General features: G+C 53.5%; 1 protein-coding gene across 1 annotated transcript in view; it reads right to left on the bottom strand.

Moving 5' to 3' along the window:
* LOC142243731 (acid-sensing ion channel 1C-like) overlaps positions 1-16531 on the bottom strand; it is a 182153-nt gene that overhangs the window by 75816 nt on the left and 89806 nt on the right. Inside the window, exons 3-4 of the mRNA XM_075315933.1 lie at positions 16036-16163; positions 7426-7576 (exon numbers count right to left, since the gene is read on the bottom strand). Of these exons, the coding sequence (XP_075172048.1) occupies positions 7426-7576; positions 16036-16163 (279 nt within the window). The remainder of the gene's footprint in view (positions 1-7425; positions 7577-16035; positions 16164-16531) is intronic.

The raw sequence follows: 16531 nt of genomic DNA on the forward strand, positions 1-16531 counted from the left end.
AATCGGGAGATTATCCACCCGTGTCACAGAATATCTGTAAAGCGACCGATTCCGTGAAGATTGGTGAAGTGTCTAATTACAGGAGCTCTCCGTGGATGTGTAGTACATAGATGATTCATCTCTCAAGAATCGGGAGAATATCCATCCGTGTCACAGAATATCTGTAAAGCGACCGATTCCATGAAGATTGGTGAAGTGTCTAATTACAGGAGCTCTCCGTGGATGATACATAGATGATTCATCTCTCAAGAATCGGGAGAATATCCATCCGTGTCACAGAATATCTGTAAAGCGACCGATTCCATGAAGATTGGTGAAGTGTCTAATTACAGGAGCTCTCCGTGGATGATACATAGATGATTCATCTCTCAAGAATCGGGAGATTATCCACCCGTGTCACAGAATATCTGTAAAGCGACCGATTCCGTGAAGATTGGTGAAGTGTCTAATTACAGGAGCTCTCCGTGGATGTGTAGTACATAGATGATTCATCTCTCAAGAATCGGGAGATTATCCACCCGTGTCACAGAATATCTGTAAAGCGACCGATTCCATGAAGATTGGTGAAGTGTCTAATTACAGGAGCTCTCCGTGGATGATACATAGATGATTCATCTCTCAAGAATCGGGAGATTATCCACCCGTGTCACAGAATATCTGTAAAGCGACCGATTCCGTGAAGATTGGTGAAGTGTCTAATTACAGGAGCTCTCCATGGATGATACATAGATGATTCATCTCTCAAGAATCGGGAGATTATCCATCCGTGTCACAGAATATCTGTAAAGCGACCGATTCCATGAAGATTGGTGAAGTGTCTAATTACAGGAGCTCTCCGTGGATGATACATAGATGATTCATCTCTCAAGAATCGGGAGATTATCCATCCGTGTCACAGAATATCTGTAAAGCGACCGATTCCATGAAGATTGGTGAAGTGTCTAATTACAGGAGCTCTCCGTGGATGATACATAGATGATTCATCTCTCAAGAATCGGGAGATTATCCACCCGTGTCACAGAATATCTGTAAAGCGACCGATTCCGTGAAGATTGGTGAAGTGTCTAATTACAGGAGCTCTCCATGGATGATACATAGATGATTCATCTCTCAAGAACCGGGAGATTATCCATCCGTGTCACAGAATATCTATATTGCTGGACTTCACTTTATTACACTGTGTTTTTTTGGTTGCTATAAAATCTAAATTAACAGTTCAGATGATGGACAAATACCGCTATTATATCTCTGATCTGTTGGGAATGGCCTAGAAGACTTCCACTTTACACGTCTATTGGAGGGGCTGTTTTTGGCACCTTTAGGGTATGTGCACACGCTGCGTTTTTTTGACGCTGCGATTGTGTGTTTTTGGCCGCTAAAAACACACAAAAACGCATAAAAACGCATTTACCGCATTTTGGTGCATTTTTGGCTGCGTTTTGCTGCGTTTTTTATCTCTGCGTTTTTTTGTGTTTTTCCAATGCATTGCATGGGGGGAAACACAGAAAAATGCAGGAAAGAATTGACATGTCCATTTTTTTTTAAGCTCAAAAACGCAGCTAAAAAAACTGGGAACTGGGAGTACCGCCACTTCCGTTGGGAGTACCCGGGGTGATGGAGTGGGGCAGTAAGGTGTCGTTGCCCTCCACGGGTATGGGTAGGCCTCAAGACTCTGGATGGTGCTACTGGATGCCGTGGAGGGGAAATCTCTCAGGTACTCACTCAGCCAATAAGCAGATGCTGACAACAGGGTGAACCAAGTCTCTAGGTGCTGCTGCTTCTCAAAGAGAAGCTCATCCGGGTCCCGTCCCCTGCAGTGCTGCCTGGTGTTCCGTGACCTGCCTCCTGGCACAAAGTTTAAATTCACCGTAGTGGCCCAGTAGTCTGGAACTTGCTGGGCCCCGCTCCCCACTGTGGCTAAGTGTGGGAGCCTGCTCTCAGGGCTCACGCTTGGGATTTTAGTGGGCTGCTTGTGTGGAAGGCCCTATCCCCCTCGTTGCGCTAGTGCCCCGATTCTGGAGCTAGTGAGAACAGTCCATGAAGGCTCCGTTCTCCACACGTTAATTGCCGGGTTGCCTGAAGCTTCTCCCCGACCTAGGGTCTGGGTACCCCGCCGTGCCTTCGGTCCCGGACCGGTGATAGGACCAGGCTGCTGACCGTCCTCTTTGACAGGTCCAGGCACCTAACCCCAATCTCCTGCAACTGGGGGTCTGACTCTTCTAGGTCCAGACCACCGTCTGCAACCTAGTCAGCTTCTCCTGGGAGCCACTACTCCCAGCCTCCTCTGAGCTCCTCTCAGCTCGAGGGTTACCTCACTTCACCTCCTCCACTTTACTATTCCACTTAACTACTCTTCACTCCTCACCTCCCCTTCCTGACACCTAGGTGGGCGACCCTATTCCGCTCAAGCCGCCCACTGGTCCCTGGTGGGTGTGGTGCAGGGTGTATCTAGGATTTGATTTGCTGTTGGAGGCAGCACTGCAAGATGGGGACCCAGAACCATGAGGGATTTGCATACTGCACTAAAGAGAAAGAGCGTGCAGTACCCTGTGACGACCTGATAGTCCTGGGGCATCACATGTCCATCCACCAAGGTTGAGCCACCAGCCTCAGGTACCCTAGAATCCTTGTTACACTAGTGGCTGTGTCCTCTGGTCTCCTTGTCCATCCCTGCCCTGGGGGTCAGCTGCCACAGTTCCGGTTACTGCCCAGGGAGTAGCACCTGGTGTCTGCCTCACAGTGGGCTCTTAGTCAAGCCCCTCCCACTAAGGGTAAGCCCAGAGTCCCTTTGTGGTCTAGGGTCCACTCCTGCTCACCGCTTTACCATCTGCACCGGCGAGCCTAAATGCTGCTATACACACTGCAACATCGCTCAAGCGATCTCGTTGGGGTCACAGATTTTGTGACGCACATCCGGCCGCTTTAGCGATGCCGTTGCGTGACACCTATGAGCGATTTTGCATTGTTGCAAAAACATGCAAAATCGCTCATCGGTGACATAGGGGTCCATTCTCAAATATTGCTGCTGAAGCAGTAACGAAGTTGTTCCTCGTTCCTGCGGCAGCACACATCGCTCAGTGTGACACCGCAGGAACGAGGAAGCTCTCCTTACCTGCCTCCCGCCCGCAATGCAGAAGGAAGGAGGTGGGCGGGATGTTCGTCCCGCTCATCTCCGCCCCTCCGCTTCTATTGGGCGGCGGTTCAGTGACGCAGCTGTGACGTTGCTGTGACGCTGAATGAACCGCTCCCTTAGAAAGGAAGCGTTTCACCGGTCACAGCGACGTCGCAGGGCAGGTAAGTAGTGTGACGGGTCTGGGTGATGTTGTGCACCACGGGCAGCAATTTGCCCATGTCGCACAACCGTTGGGGGCGGGTACCCACGCTAGCGATATCGGTACCGATATCGCAGTGTGTAAAGTGGCCTTTAGAGTTATCCACTAAAAATATTAAGCGTAAAGTACCCTCACTTAAGTTAGGACCTCGTTTCATCGGTCCGTTCAGAATAACTGTTGTCATTACCCCGTTGGCTTTCCATCTGGCCTTACCAGCATCATATATAATTCATAATGTCTTCCACAAATCTCTATTAAAGCAGTATGTGGGTTCGGGAACTACTCTTCCCGCCCCTCCGCCTCCAGTCTTAGTTGATGGATCGTTGGAGTTTCAGGTATAGAAAATTATAGATTCTTGGGTTGTTCGTCATTCTGTACAGTACCGGGTTCACTGGCAGGATTATGGTGCTGAGAAAAGGACTTGGGTACCAGCCTCTGGTGTCCATGCGGAGCGTCTGGTTAGGGCATTTCATCCATATTACTGGGACTAGTGAGAGGAATCTGTTCATCACTAGAACAAGTTAGGGGATCTCCTTATCACTTGAATCGGTGAGGGGTGTGACGACATGGTCTCTGAATGCCTAGCAGGGGTTAACTTTCTTAACATTCAGCCAGACATGAAGACAGTTTGTTTATAGATGGGGAATAATACCTCATTGTTTCTACGAGACTCTTGCTACATGCTACTGTACCGCTCCGGTGCTCGGCCGGCTGCCGAGCCGCTCAGATCCGTGCTCGTTGGTGGGTGGCTCGAGCTCTCCACGGACCCGGGGGTCACGTCGCTCTGAAAGGGGGTTGGCGCTACACGTAGGGACTTCGGTGGGGAGGTCCATGGCTGGAGCCGCGGTTGTTTGTAGGTGATTTAAGTTCCTGACGCCACCCACGGGTTGTGGTGAATGGATGGACATCACCGCTGCCGTTGACTAGGCTCCCGGGGATGGTGTTGCGCAGCTTGGTGTTGACCCCCTCCGTGGGTAGGGGATGATGGTCCCGGGGGCCCGAGGGAGGTGCTGAGGTGAGGGGACGGATGCGTGCTGGGGTGTCTATGCGGTGCAACGCGGTGCGCGGCCCGAAGGCACTGTTGTACTCACTATGAGAAAACACGCTGGAGTCTCTGGTAAACCAAAAAAGATGGTGAACGGTGCCCGCAGCCGACTGCAGTTTCCCCTTAACAGGTTGGTGGTTTCCGCCTTTCTCCTGCACCTCTCTTGTGTGAAAGTTATGACTCTTATGCCTAAGCAACGGTAGTCTGACACACAGCAAGCCGGGGAGCGGGAGAGCCCTGTGTGCCCGCAGACGCTGGCCCCTTGGGTCTCTATGCCTTGGCGGTGGCTTTACCCTAATGGTTGGGCTGTTGTCTTCATTCAGGTCTTGTGTGGGAAAGGTCCTAAAGTCCAGTCCTCAATCAGTTAATTTGACTTAGCCTAGTTGTTTCTGGGCCTCATACTGGGTCTGAGTACCCCTCCTGGTGCTCCAGTTTCCAATCGGTTCCCCAGTTCAGTACCGGCGGGCCACCGCCCGTCCCCAGTCCCTACGGTTCCACCGGCTGTAATTGCAGCTCCTGCAGGCGGCCACCACCGTCTCCCTCCTTGCCAGAGATGACTGGGCTCCAACCCAGACACCTGGTGTAGACTTTTGGAAGGCCTGAGCACAGGTCTGCCCTTGAACTTGACTCAAACTCATCTACCCCCCTGGTGTGAACATCAAACCCAGAGGGTGGTGACAAGGGTTTTATAGTTTGGCTGCTGTTACCTTTTTAGGGGAGGGTGTGTGTGTGTGTGGGACTACCAGGGCGTCACACTACCAATCTAGGACCTGCGGATCCGATTGGCAAGCCATAACCGAACCTGGATTATAACACTATATGGACTTCAGCATCGAATGCAAGGATTCGGCTTTGATATCAAGGACTACCTAAGGAAGGAATCCAGCTTGGGACAACCCAGTCATCTGACTACAGACTTTGCGGACCTCAGCCAGCTTCCTAAATCTGGAGTTATTCTATTCTCGGTGGGTGCCCGCCGAAAACGCGGTGCTGCTGGATTGGAGTAAGTAGCCCTGGAAGCTCTGAGGCACGGACATTCTAATCCCTGGTGAGCCAGCGGAAGGGTGAGACTCTGTTGCGGGTTACATTTGTGTGTTTTGCTGGTTATGTGTTATGTGCCGTTAATTGTTTGGGGATCCAATAAAGTCTTAATATTGTGATTCCCTCACCCTGTGTTGTCTGAGTAGTGTTCCGCCCACGGTTAACGAGATCGGCGGTCAGTTGAGATGAGCCCTGGGCCACGCTGTCTTTCTAAAGGCGGCCGGGCCAGCGGACGAGAGCACCCACTGACCCCCGTGTCTCCACAAGGGGCATCTCTATCATTGGGTCCAGTGAGAGGCATCTCTTTACCATTTTGTCCATCTCCTTATCACTGGGATCATTAAGAGGCATGTGTTTCATCACTGGAACCTGTGAGAGGCATCTGCTTATCATTGGGAATGGTGAGGTGCATATCGTTATCACAGAAATAGGTGAGAGGCATCTCCTTATCATTGGGACTGGAAAGGGGCCTCTCCTTATCAAGAGGTGGGGTGACAGGTGTGACGACATGGACTCTCATCAGTTAAAGTTTCTTAAAATTCAGCCAGACAGCATGATAGATTGTTTATAGACGGGGGAGAAGTCCCTCATTGTTTTTACAAGACTCTTGTTGACTCAATGTAATTGTGTTGGCCACTTAAAGCCAGACGTATTGTTCTCCAGACTTTTCCAGTAACCATTGTATTGTAGGTGTGTATTGCTAATGTGATTACCTTAGTAGCCATTGTCGAGTCTGTGACTTGCAGACTTCATGTAGATATCTTCAGTCTTTCTATGCAGACCATTTAAATGAACATTATCCATGCAGCTTGAGATTCATCCAATGGGAGAAGCAATCTTGTCCAACCAATCGATGAGGACGCAGTGTATCTAAGTGGAAGGCTGTGGTTATAAAAAGGGACTTCTTTAAGCCACCAGGTTGTTGATGGATGCTGATGGATCCAATCTAAGCTCTTTGGAGCTGACTAGAGGATCAGGATATCTTATGACTTCAATCTAGGGACTCCAGTTCCGGTTGGAGACCATATCCACAGCCTAGGGATTTCGACTCCGGCTGCCAGGATTGTATCATCATACAGGTCTACCTAAGGAGGACACTCAGGTTGGGACAGTTCAGTCACCTGGAACAGGCTTTGCGGTCCTCAGCCAGCTTCCAAAATCTGGCGCTATTCCTTTCTCGGTGGGTGCCCGCCAAAAGCGGGGTGCTGCTGGATTGGAGTAAGTGGCCCTGGAACCTCTGAGGCAAGGACATTCTAAATCCCTGGTGAGCCAGCGGAAGACTCTGTTGCCTGTTACATTTGTGTTTTGCTGGTTATGTGTTATGTGCCGTTAATTGTTTGGGGATCCAATAAAGTCTAACTATTGTGGTTCCCTCACCCTGTGTTGTCTGAGTAGTGTTACGCCCACGGTTAAGGAGGCCGGCGGTCAGTTGGGATGAGCCCTGAGCCACGCTGTCTTTCTAAAGGCGGCAGGTTTTAGTGGACGAGAGCACCCACTGAGCCCCGTGTCTCCACAGGAGAGCACCCGCTGACCCCCGCGTCTCCACAATGGGCTTCTCCTTATCACTGAGACCTCTGAGAGGCATGTCTATATTAAAGTGACCAGTGAGCAACATCTCTTCATCACTAGGACAGGTGAGGGACAGTTCTTTATTACTGGGACTGGTCAGTGGCATTAGGGGTATGTCTATCACTTGATCCAGTGTAGGACACGGTGACTGATGAGGGGCGTCAGACCATTTCTATTATTGTCAGATTCAGTATTGTGTCCACGGATTTAACCGATAGTCTCTATAGAAAGAGCTGATGCGTCAGAGATCTGAACAGACATTTCCCCAGAAATTGAGTATGGAAGCCAGCGTGCTCTTGAAATCACTGACTTTCCCACTGATGTTGCGCACATATGTCACTGCATCCTCCATAGAGTATATAGTAATAATAATGATTTTTAATGTATTTCTTTCTATAGCGCCAACATATTCCACAGCAGATTATATATTGTCCTTACCTGGCATGTAGACCAAGTGACAACCGCACTTCTTCAGAATTAGAGTCGTCTCACAGTCGATGCGGCAGGCGGAGATGCTGTACGTATCAAAGTACAGAGAGGGGAAGGGGGTGTCCTTACAGTCACCCCACGGCGGAGGCAGGTACGACAGCTGAGGGAACGGAAAGTTAAAGGCAAAGGCCGGTGATGTACGGTGTGACGGGGCGTGTGACAGAGCAGGCAGGGACAGCAGACCGGTGATGTACGGTGTGACGGGGTGTGTGACAGAGCAGGCAGGGACAGCAGACCGGTGATGTATGGTGTGACAGAGCAGGCAGGGACAGCAGGCCGGTGATGTACGGTGTGACGGGGTGTGTGACAGAGCAGGCAGGGACAGCAGGCCGGGTGATGTACGGTGTGACGGGGTGTGTGACAGAGCAGGCAGGGACAGCAGGCCGGTGATGTACGGTGTGACGGGGTGTGTGACAGAGCAGGCAGGGACAGCAGACCGGTGATGTACGGTGTGACGGGGCGTGTGACAGAGCAGGCAGGGACAGCAGACCGGTGATGTACGGTGTGACGGGGCGTGTGACAGAGCAGGCAGGGACAGCAGGCCGGTGATGTACGGTGTGACGGGGTGTGTGACAGAGCAGGCAGGGACAGCAGGCAGGTGATGTACGGTGTGACGGGGCGTGTGACAGAGCAGGCAGGGACAGCAGGCCGGTGATGTATGGTGTGACGGGGTGTGTGACAGAGCAGGCAGGGACAGCAGGCCGGTGATGTACGGTGTGACAGAGCAGGTAGGGACAGCAGGCCGGTGATGTACGGTGTGACGGGGTGTGTGACAGAGCAGGCAGGGACAGCAGGCCGGTGATGTACGGTGTGACAGAGCAGGTAGGGACAGCAGACCGGTGATGTACGGTGTGACGGGGTGTGTGACAGAGCAGGCAGGGACTGCAGACGGTGATGTACGGTGTGACAGAGCAGGCAGGGACAGCAGACCGGTGATGTATGGTGTGACGGGGTGTGTGACAGAGCAGGCAGGGACAGCAGACCGGTGATGTACGGTGTGACGGGGTGTGTGACAGAGCAGGCAGGGACAGCAGGCCGGTGATGTACGGTGTGACGGGGTGTGTGACAGAGCAGGCAGGGACAGCAGGCCGGTGATGTACGGTGTGTGAGACTGTGACCGGGGTTATCTATGACGGCCGGTATGTATCGCCCCGGTTGTGCTCACTCCATGATAGAAAGTAACTCCACTCAGGGGTTAATGCTGTTTCCCTACAAGCTGAAAGAAGGGTTAAAAGGAAACAGGAACAAGGCACCAAGAACAGATGGTTCTACTGGCCAAGTCGATTCGTGCCGGACCGGCAGCAACAACCCCGGGACCGGGTGACGACGGCAGTGTCCGGAAAGCGGTGAGACAAGCATTACAAAAGATGACCCCGGGAGATGATGTGGAAGCGTTCCTGGCGGTGTTTGAGCGGGTGGCCGAGCGGAAAAGGCTGCCGACCCCCCAGTGGGCTGAGGTATTGTCGCCCTATCTGACGGGGGAGCCCCAAAAAGCGTACCTGGACCTCTGTACCGAGGACGCCATAGAATATGCGACTTTGAAAGCCGAAATACTGGCTCGGTTGGGGGTGAATACCTATGTACGGGCTCAGCGGGTAAATCAGTGGTTCTATGAGGAAGCCAAACCCGTACGCTCCCAGGCCTATGACTTGTTGCATCTCGTAAAAAAGTGGTTGCAGCCTGACACTCTGAGCCCGGCGCAAATGGTGGAAAGGGTAGTAGTTGATCGTTTTGTGCGCACTTTACCCGTCACCATCCAACGGTGGGTAGGACAGGGCGACCCGAGTACCCTGGACCAATTAGTGTCCCTGGTAGAGCGGCATGTGGCTACGCAGGACTTGATACGGGACACTGAGACTTTGCGTACCGCCCGTCGGTCCGGCCCCTCCAAGCCTAGGGCCAAGGACCCACCGCCGACACCAGTGCAGGAGTCCACTACCGTCCCGTCTGAGGCCGCGCCCGCCGTCCCTGAGGTCCGGAAGGTTTTGTACCCCAAACAACTCGTCAAGGGGGTTTCCTTCCCTATTAGATGTTGGCGGTGCCAGCGGGTGGGACATATGGAAGCCCAGTGTCCACTCACCACGGAGCCCATGGATTGTGGGGTTACCCGGCGGGGTTCAATGTATGCTCAGGTGGTGTGTACCGCTGACCTGGTCTCCCCAGAGACTGAGCCCCACTTGTGCCAAATACAGGTGAATGGATGTCCGGTTACAGGCTTGTTGGATTCCGGAAGCTTAGTGACCCTTGTGCGATCAACCCTAAGGGCTAAAGTAAAGGCCACAGGACATACCGTGGGGGTGGTTTGCATACATGGGGACCGCCGAGACTATCCTACGGGGATTGTCACCATCACAGCACCTTGCGGTCAGGTGCAACATGAGGTGGGACTTATTAACACTCTTCCCTATGACGTGATCCTAGGAAGGGATCTACCCTATTTTTGGACTTTATGGAAGGGACCTCCTAAGTCCCCTCAGATATTGGTCAGTCCGGGACCTGAGCCCTACAATCCTGAATCCGGGACGCCTGCCGTAGGGGTTCCCATGATAGGGACAGAATGTGAACCCGATAGGTCGCCCCTAGAGGTATTGGCAGGAGAGGCTGAGACAGTCGAGCCCATCCCGGAGTTGGAGGCGTCCCCGGATACGTTTGGGACAGCCCAACTCCAGGACCCTACATTAATACATGCCCGGAGTCGGGTGACAGTAGTTGACGGGGTGGCACAGCTGCCCGGTGCCCAGGTAAGGTACCCCCATTTCGCTCTTAAGCAGGATTTACTCTACCGGGTAGATGAAATACGGGGCGTGGGGGTAGAGCAGTTGGTGGTGCCCCAGCCGTATCGCCTGCGGGTCCTTGACTTGGCTCATAAACACCTGATGAGTGGCCACCTAGGGGTCAAGAAAACGCAGGAGCGAATATTGCAAAGGTTCTATTGGCCCGGGGTCTTTGGGGAGCTAAAACGGTTCTGCGAAACCTGCCCGGAGTGTCAGCTTACCGCACCCCTGACCCACTTTCGCAGTCCGTTGGTACCGTTACCCATTATAGAAGTCCCTTTTGAACGGATAGGGATGGATCTGGTGGGGCCCCTCGTAAAGTCCGCTCGAGGGCACCAACACATCCGAGTGATCGTTGACTATGCCACCCGGTATCCCGAGGCGATACCTCTCAGACATACTGCGGCGAAGCTTATAGCTCGGGAGTTGTTTGCTGTGTTCTGCCGGGTGGGGTTGCCCAAGGAGATCCTTACGGATCAGGGGACCCCATTCATGTCTAAAGTGACCAAAGAGCTATGCCGGCTACTCCAGATCAAGCAGTTGCGTACGTCTGTGTATCATCCTCAAACGGACGGTTTAGTCGAGTGTTTCAATAAAACCCTGAAAACCATGCTCAAAAGGGTGATCTCCAAAGATGGGAAAGACTGGGATATGATGCTTCCCTATTTGATGTTTGCCATACGAGAGGTGCCACAGGCATCCACGGGGTTTTCGCCTTTTGAGTTGTTATACGGGCGACATCCCCGGGGATTGTTGGACCTGGCAAAGGAAACATGGGAGCAAGAGCCCACCCCCCATAAAAGTGTGATTGAACACATTTTAGGAATGCAGAACCGCATAAGCGCGGTCATGCCAATTGTGAAGGAGCATTTACAGGAGGCTCATGCCGCGCAAAGCGGCCGCTACAATAGACAAGCCACCGTGCGGACCTTTAAACCCGGGGATCGGGTGTTGGTTTTAATCACCACGGCGGAGAGTAAATTCCTGGCTCAGTGGCAAGGCCCCTACGAGATAAAGGAAAGAGTCGGGGTGGTCAACTATAAGGTATTGCAGCCCGGTAGGCGGAAACCTGAACAAATATACCATGTCAACCTATTAAAACCTTGGCAGGAACGGGAAAGCCTGATGGTTGATTTTCCCCATCTCCCTCCTCTTCGGGTCGTTCAACCCCGGCTCCAGCGACCTCCGGAGAGGACGAACCGGAAGTAAGGATTGGAGAAGCCCTCACCAAGCAACAGAGGCGAGAGGCCAGACGGCTGGTTCAGCAGAACCCCGATGTTTTCTCCGAGCTGCCTGGTAGGACCAGTCTGATACGACATGATATTGTCACCGAGCCCCACCTGAAGGTACGCCTGAAGTCATACCGCGTGCCGGAGGCTCGAATACAAGCTATATCAGAGGAAGTGAAGACAATGCTACGCCTGGGGGTCATCGAAAAATCCCGGAGTGAATGGGCTAGTCCCATTGTCCTAATACCAAAACCCGATGGCTCCTTAAGGTTCTGCAATGACTTTAGGAGATTGAACGAAATATCCAAGTTCGATCTCTACCCCATGCCCCGGGTGGATGAGCTGATTGATAGGCTGGGACAGGCGCGATATTTCACCACGCTCGACCTGACCAAGGGGTACTGGCAGGTGCCACTGACGGAGTCCGCCAAGGAGAAAACCGCTTTTGTTACGCCGGAGGGTCTCTTCCACTATGTTGTCTTGCCTTTTGGGTTACATGGCGCTCCGGCCACATTCCAGAGGTTGATGGATTTGGTGCTGGAACCCCACCAGGCGTATGCATCAGCGTACCTTGATGACATCATTATTTACAGCTCCGAGTTGCAGACCCACTTGGAACAGGTACAAGCGGTGGTGGACGCGCTTTGAACAGCCGGATTGACAGCCAATCCCAAGAAATGTGCGTTGGGACTCACGGAAGCCCGCTACTTGGGCTACGTGATAGGCCAAGGAGTGATTAAGCCCCAAATTAACAAGGTTGAGGCGATCCAGAAGTGGCCTAGACCCCTGACCACGAAGCAGGTTAGGGCCTTCCTGGGTATCGTGGGGTACTACAGGAGGTTTGTAAAAGATTTTGCGGGACTATCAGCCCCCTTGACGGACCTTCTCAAAGGCAAGAAGTCCGTCATGGTGCGATGGACTCCGCAGGCCGAGGACTCCTTCCGGGCCCTGAAGGGGGTTCTGTGCGGACAGCCCGTTCTTGTCAACCCTGATTTCCGGAAGGAGTTCATAGTACAGACTGACGCCTCGGAGGTCGGCCTGGGGGCAGTGCTGTCTCAGGTGGTTCAGGGGGAGGAACACCCCGTCACCTTCTTAAGCAGGAAGCTCACTCCTCCCGAGCGGAATTACAGCGTAGTGGAAAAGGAGTCTGGCGATCAAGTGGGCCTTGGAGTCCCTACGCTATTACCTGCTGGGACGGCAGTTTCGCTTGGTGACTGATCACTCTCCGCTGGTCTGGATGAGGTCCGCCAAGGAACGGAATGCCCGGGTTACCCGGTGGTTCCTTTCTCTGCAGAACTTCCGGTTTACGGTTGAACACCGGGCCGGTAGGTTGCAGGGCAATGCCGATGCCTTGTCCCGCGGCCCGTGTTTTATGGCAGGAGTTCAACCCCGCACGCTTGAACTGAGGGGGGGGGGTATGTGAGACTGTGACCGGGGTTATCTATGACGGCCGGTATGTATCGCCCCGGTTGTGCTCACTCCATGATAGAAAGTAACTCCACTCAGGGGTTAATGCTGTTTCCCTACAAGCTGAAAGAAGGGTTAAAAGGAAACAGGAACAAGGGCGGGGGTGCCGAGTGTGAGGGAGTGAACACAACTCCCTGAGTTCTCTGCCGGAGAGGCACATGTGTACTGTTGTGGACTTTTGTTTGGATATTAAACCGTGTGCTGTGACCCTTGGTGCCTGGATCCCGTGTCTTCTGCTGCGCAGCCGACCACGCTACCTCACAGGTGTGACGGGGTGTGTGACAGAGCAGGCAGGGACAGCAGGCCGGTGATGTACGGTGTGACGGGGTGTGTGACAGAGCAGGCAGGGACAGCCGACCGGTGATGTACGGTATGACGGGGTGTGTGACAGAGCAGGAGGGACAGCAGGCCGGTGATGTACGGTGTGACAGAGCAGGCAGGGACAGCAGACCGGTGATGTACGGTGTGACGGGGTGTGTGACAGAGCAGGCAGGGACAGCAGGCCGGTGATGTACGGTGTGACGGGGTGTGTGACAGAGCAGGCAGGGACAGCAGGCCGGTGATGTACGGTGTGACGGGGTGTGTGACAGAGCAGGCAGGGACAGCAGACCGGTGATGTACGGTGTGACAGAGCAGGCAGGGACAGCAGGCCGGTGATGTACGGTGTGACGGGGTGTGTGACAGAGCAGGCAGGGACAGCAGACGTGTGATGTACGGTGTGACGGGGCGTGTGACAGAGCAAGCACGGATAGCAGACCGGTGATGTACGGTGTGACGGGGTGTGTGACAGAGCAGGCAGGGACAGCAGGCCGGTGATGTACGGTGTGACGGGGTGTGTGACAGAGCAGGCAGGGACAGCAGACCGGTGATGTACGGTGTGACAGAGCAGGAGGGACAGCAGACCGGTGATGTACGGTGTGACGGGGTGTGTGACAGAGCAGGCAGGGACAGCAGACCGGTGATGTACGGTGTGACGGGGTGTGTGACAGAGCAGGCAGGGACAGCAGACCGGTGATGTACGGTGTGACGGGGTGTGTGACAGAGCAGGCAGGGACAGCAGGCCGGTGATGTACGGTGTGACGGGGTGTGTGACAGAGCAGGAGGGACAGCAGGCCGGTGATGTACGGTGTGACAGGGTGTGTGACAGAGCAGGCAGGGACAGCAGGCCGGTGATGTACGGTGTGACGGGGTGTGTGACAGAGCAGGCAGGGACAGCAGACCGGTGATGTACGGTGTGACGGGGCGTGTGACAGAGCAGGCAGGGACAGCAGACCGGTGATGTACGGTGTGACGGGGTGTGTGACAGAGCAGGAGGGACAGCAGACCGGTGATGTACGGTGTGACAGGGTGTGTGACAGAGCAGGCAGGGACAGCAGGCCGGTGATGTACGGTGTGACGGGGTGTGTGACAGAGCAGGCAGGGACAGCAGACCGGTGATGTACGGTGTGACGGGGTGTGTGACAGAGCAGGAGGGACAGCAGGCCGGTGATGTACGGTGTGACAGGGTGTGTGACAGAGCAGGAGGGACAGCAGGCCGGTGATGTACGGTGTGACAGGGTGTGTGACAGAGCAGGCAGGGACAGCAGACCGGTGATGTACGGTGTGACGGGGTGTGTGACAGAGCAGGCAGGGACAGCAGACCGGTGATGTACGGTGTGACGGGGTGTGTGACAGAGCAGGCAGGGACAGCAGACCGGTGATGTACGGTGTGACGGGGCGTGTGACAGAGCAGGCAGGGACAGCAGACCGGTGATGTACGGTGTGACGGGGTGTGTGACAGAGCAGGCAGGGACAGCAGGCCGGTGATGTACGGTGTGACGGGGCGTGTGACAGAGCAGGCAGGGACAGCAGACCGGTGATGTACGGTGTGACGGGGTGTGTGACAGAGCAGGCAGGGACAGCAGGCCGGTGATGTACGGTGTGACGGGGTGTGTGACAGAGCAGGCAGGGACAGCAGACCGGTGATGTACGGTGTGACGGGGTGTGTGACAGAGCAGGCAGGGACAGCAGACCGGTGATGTACGGTGTGACGGGGTGTGTGACAGAGCAGGCAGGGACAGCAGGCCGGTGATGTACGGTGTGACGGGGCGTGTGACAGAGCAGGCAGGGACAGCAGACCGGTGATGTAAGCACCAGCTGCCGAGGCACAGTGATCTCCTGGTGCTGCCTCCTGGCGACTACCTTTTCAATAGTTCCAGCCTATTTTCATCTCCTGTGGCTTTAGTGGTTGCTCGGATCTGCTGCGCTGGGTCAGAGATCGGTGTTTTGGTCCAGTAGGTCCACTAACTTCCTCGCTCGCTCTCAGTGGGCATGACACAAAGGCAAATAACCCTCACCACATGCAGGACAGGACATGCTAAAGGCGGCCTGATTGATCACAGTATTGTCCTTGGAAACAGGCGGGCGGTGATACGCTGCTACAGCCTTGTCAGCACCGAATGACTGTTCAAACCAAGTCCAGGCGCTCGGTGCATCAAGGTGCAGCCAAACCTCACAGTGCAGCTTGTTTGTGCCCTTCTCTCCTCTATGAAGCCAGAGCTGACAATCAGAGGGGAGAGGTGGAGATAGAGGGAAACAAGCAGGAAGGAAAGTGCACGTAGATACACCAAGCGCCTCTGCTTGGTTTGATTAGTCATTCTGTGCGGTCAGCCGCCCTTTAATATGTGTGGGAAAGATTTGGTGATAGACTATGCAAACTTAGTACTGACATTGTGAGACCACAAGAGACAATCTGCAGAAAGCGGTTCCAGTCCACTTACAACGAGCCCTTGATTCCTGAGCCAGAATCACTGGCTACTGATATGCAGGACTGGGCTCGGGGGTCTCTGTGCTTGGTGGGGACAATTTGTTCAAAATATTCAGGAATTATTTCTCTACACTGACAATGATCGTAAACCACCACCCGACGTCATTACCACCGTCTCCATCCATCTTAGCTGGTTGAAGAGGTGGTTTGTAAAGAGACAGATGGTTGTCCGCCATCGGAGAGCTGACATCTGGAGGCATTGTGTCCTCGATAAGTTACTGTCTTCATATTACTTGTGTACTTCATTGTACTATATAGAGGTCACATTGGTAGTAAAGGATACATTCTGCTGTTGACAGGATACAAATGTCTGGAACCCGGGGGCCACACCGAAGCCGAGCTGACCGATGTCTGGCGGCTCATTCTGACTGTGAATCTGAACCTTCACTCCGGCCTCCAGCAGAGATTCCTCTGTCCAAAATGCAAAAGACAAGATGATTTAACTATTTATGTCCTCTAATGATCTCCTACAGGTACAAGTAATAACTTTGTCCTCTTATGGTCTTGTGATATACAGTGGCATGCAAAAGTTTGGGCGCCCCTGGTCAAAATTACTGCTATTGTGAACAGTTAAGCAAGTTCAAGATGAAATGATCTCTGTATGGTATAAAGTTACAGAGGACATATTTCCTTTGTATTTTAGGCGAAACTTTTTTTTTTCATCTTTCACATTTTAAAAGTTACAAAAAATAGCAGGCCACAGCCGCCCCAGAAGTGACGCATCCATTAGATGTGCTAATCCTGGCGCTTCACTACAGCTCATCTCGTTGCTCTGGTGT

This window comes from Anomaloglossus baeobatrachus, chromosome 6 (genome assembly GCF_048569485.1).
Source record: "Anomaloglossus baeobatrachus isolate aAnoBae1 chromosome 6, aAnoBae1.hap1, whole genome shotgun sequence".
Classification (NCBI taxonomy): Eukaryota; Metazoa; Chordata; class Amphibia; order Anura; family Aromobatidae; genus Anomaloglossus; species Anomaloglossus baeobatrachus.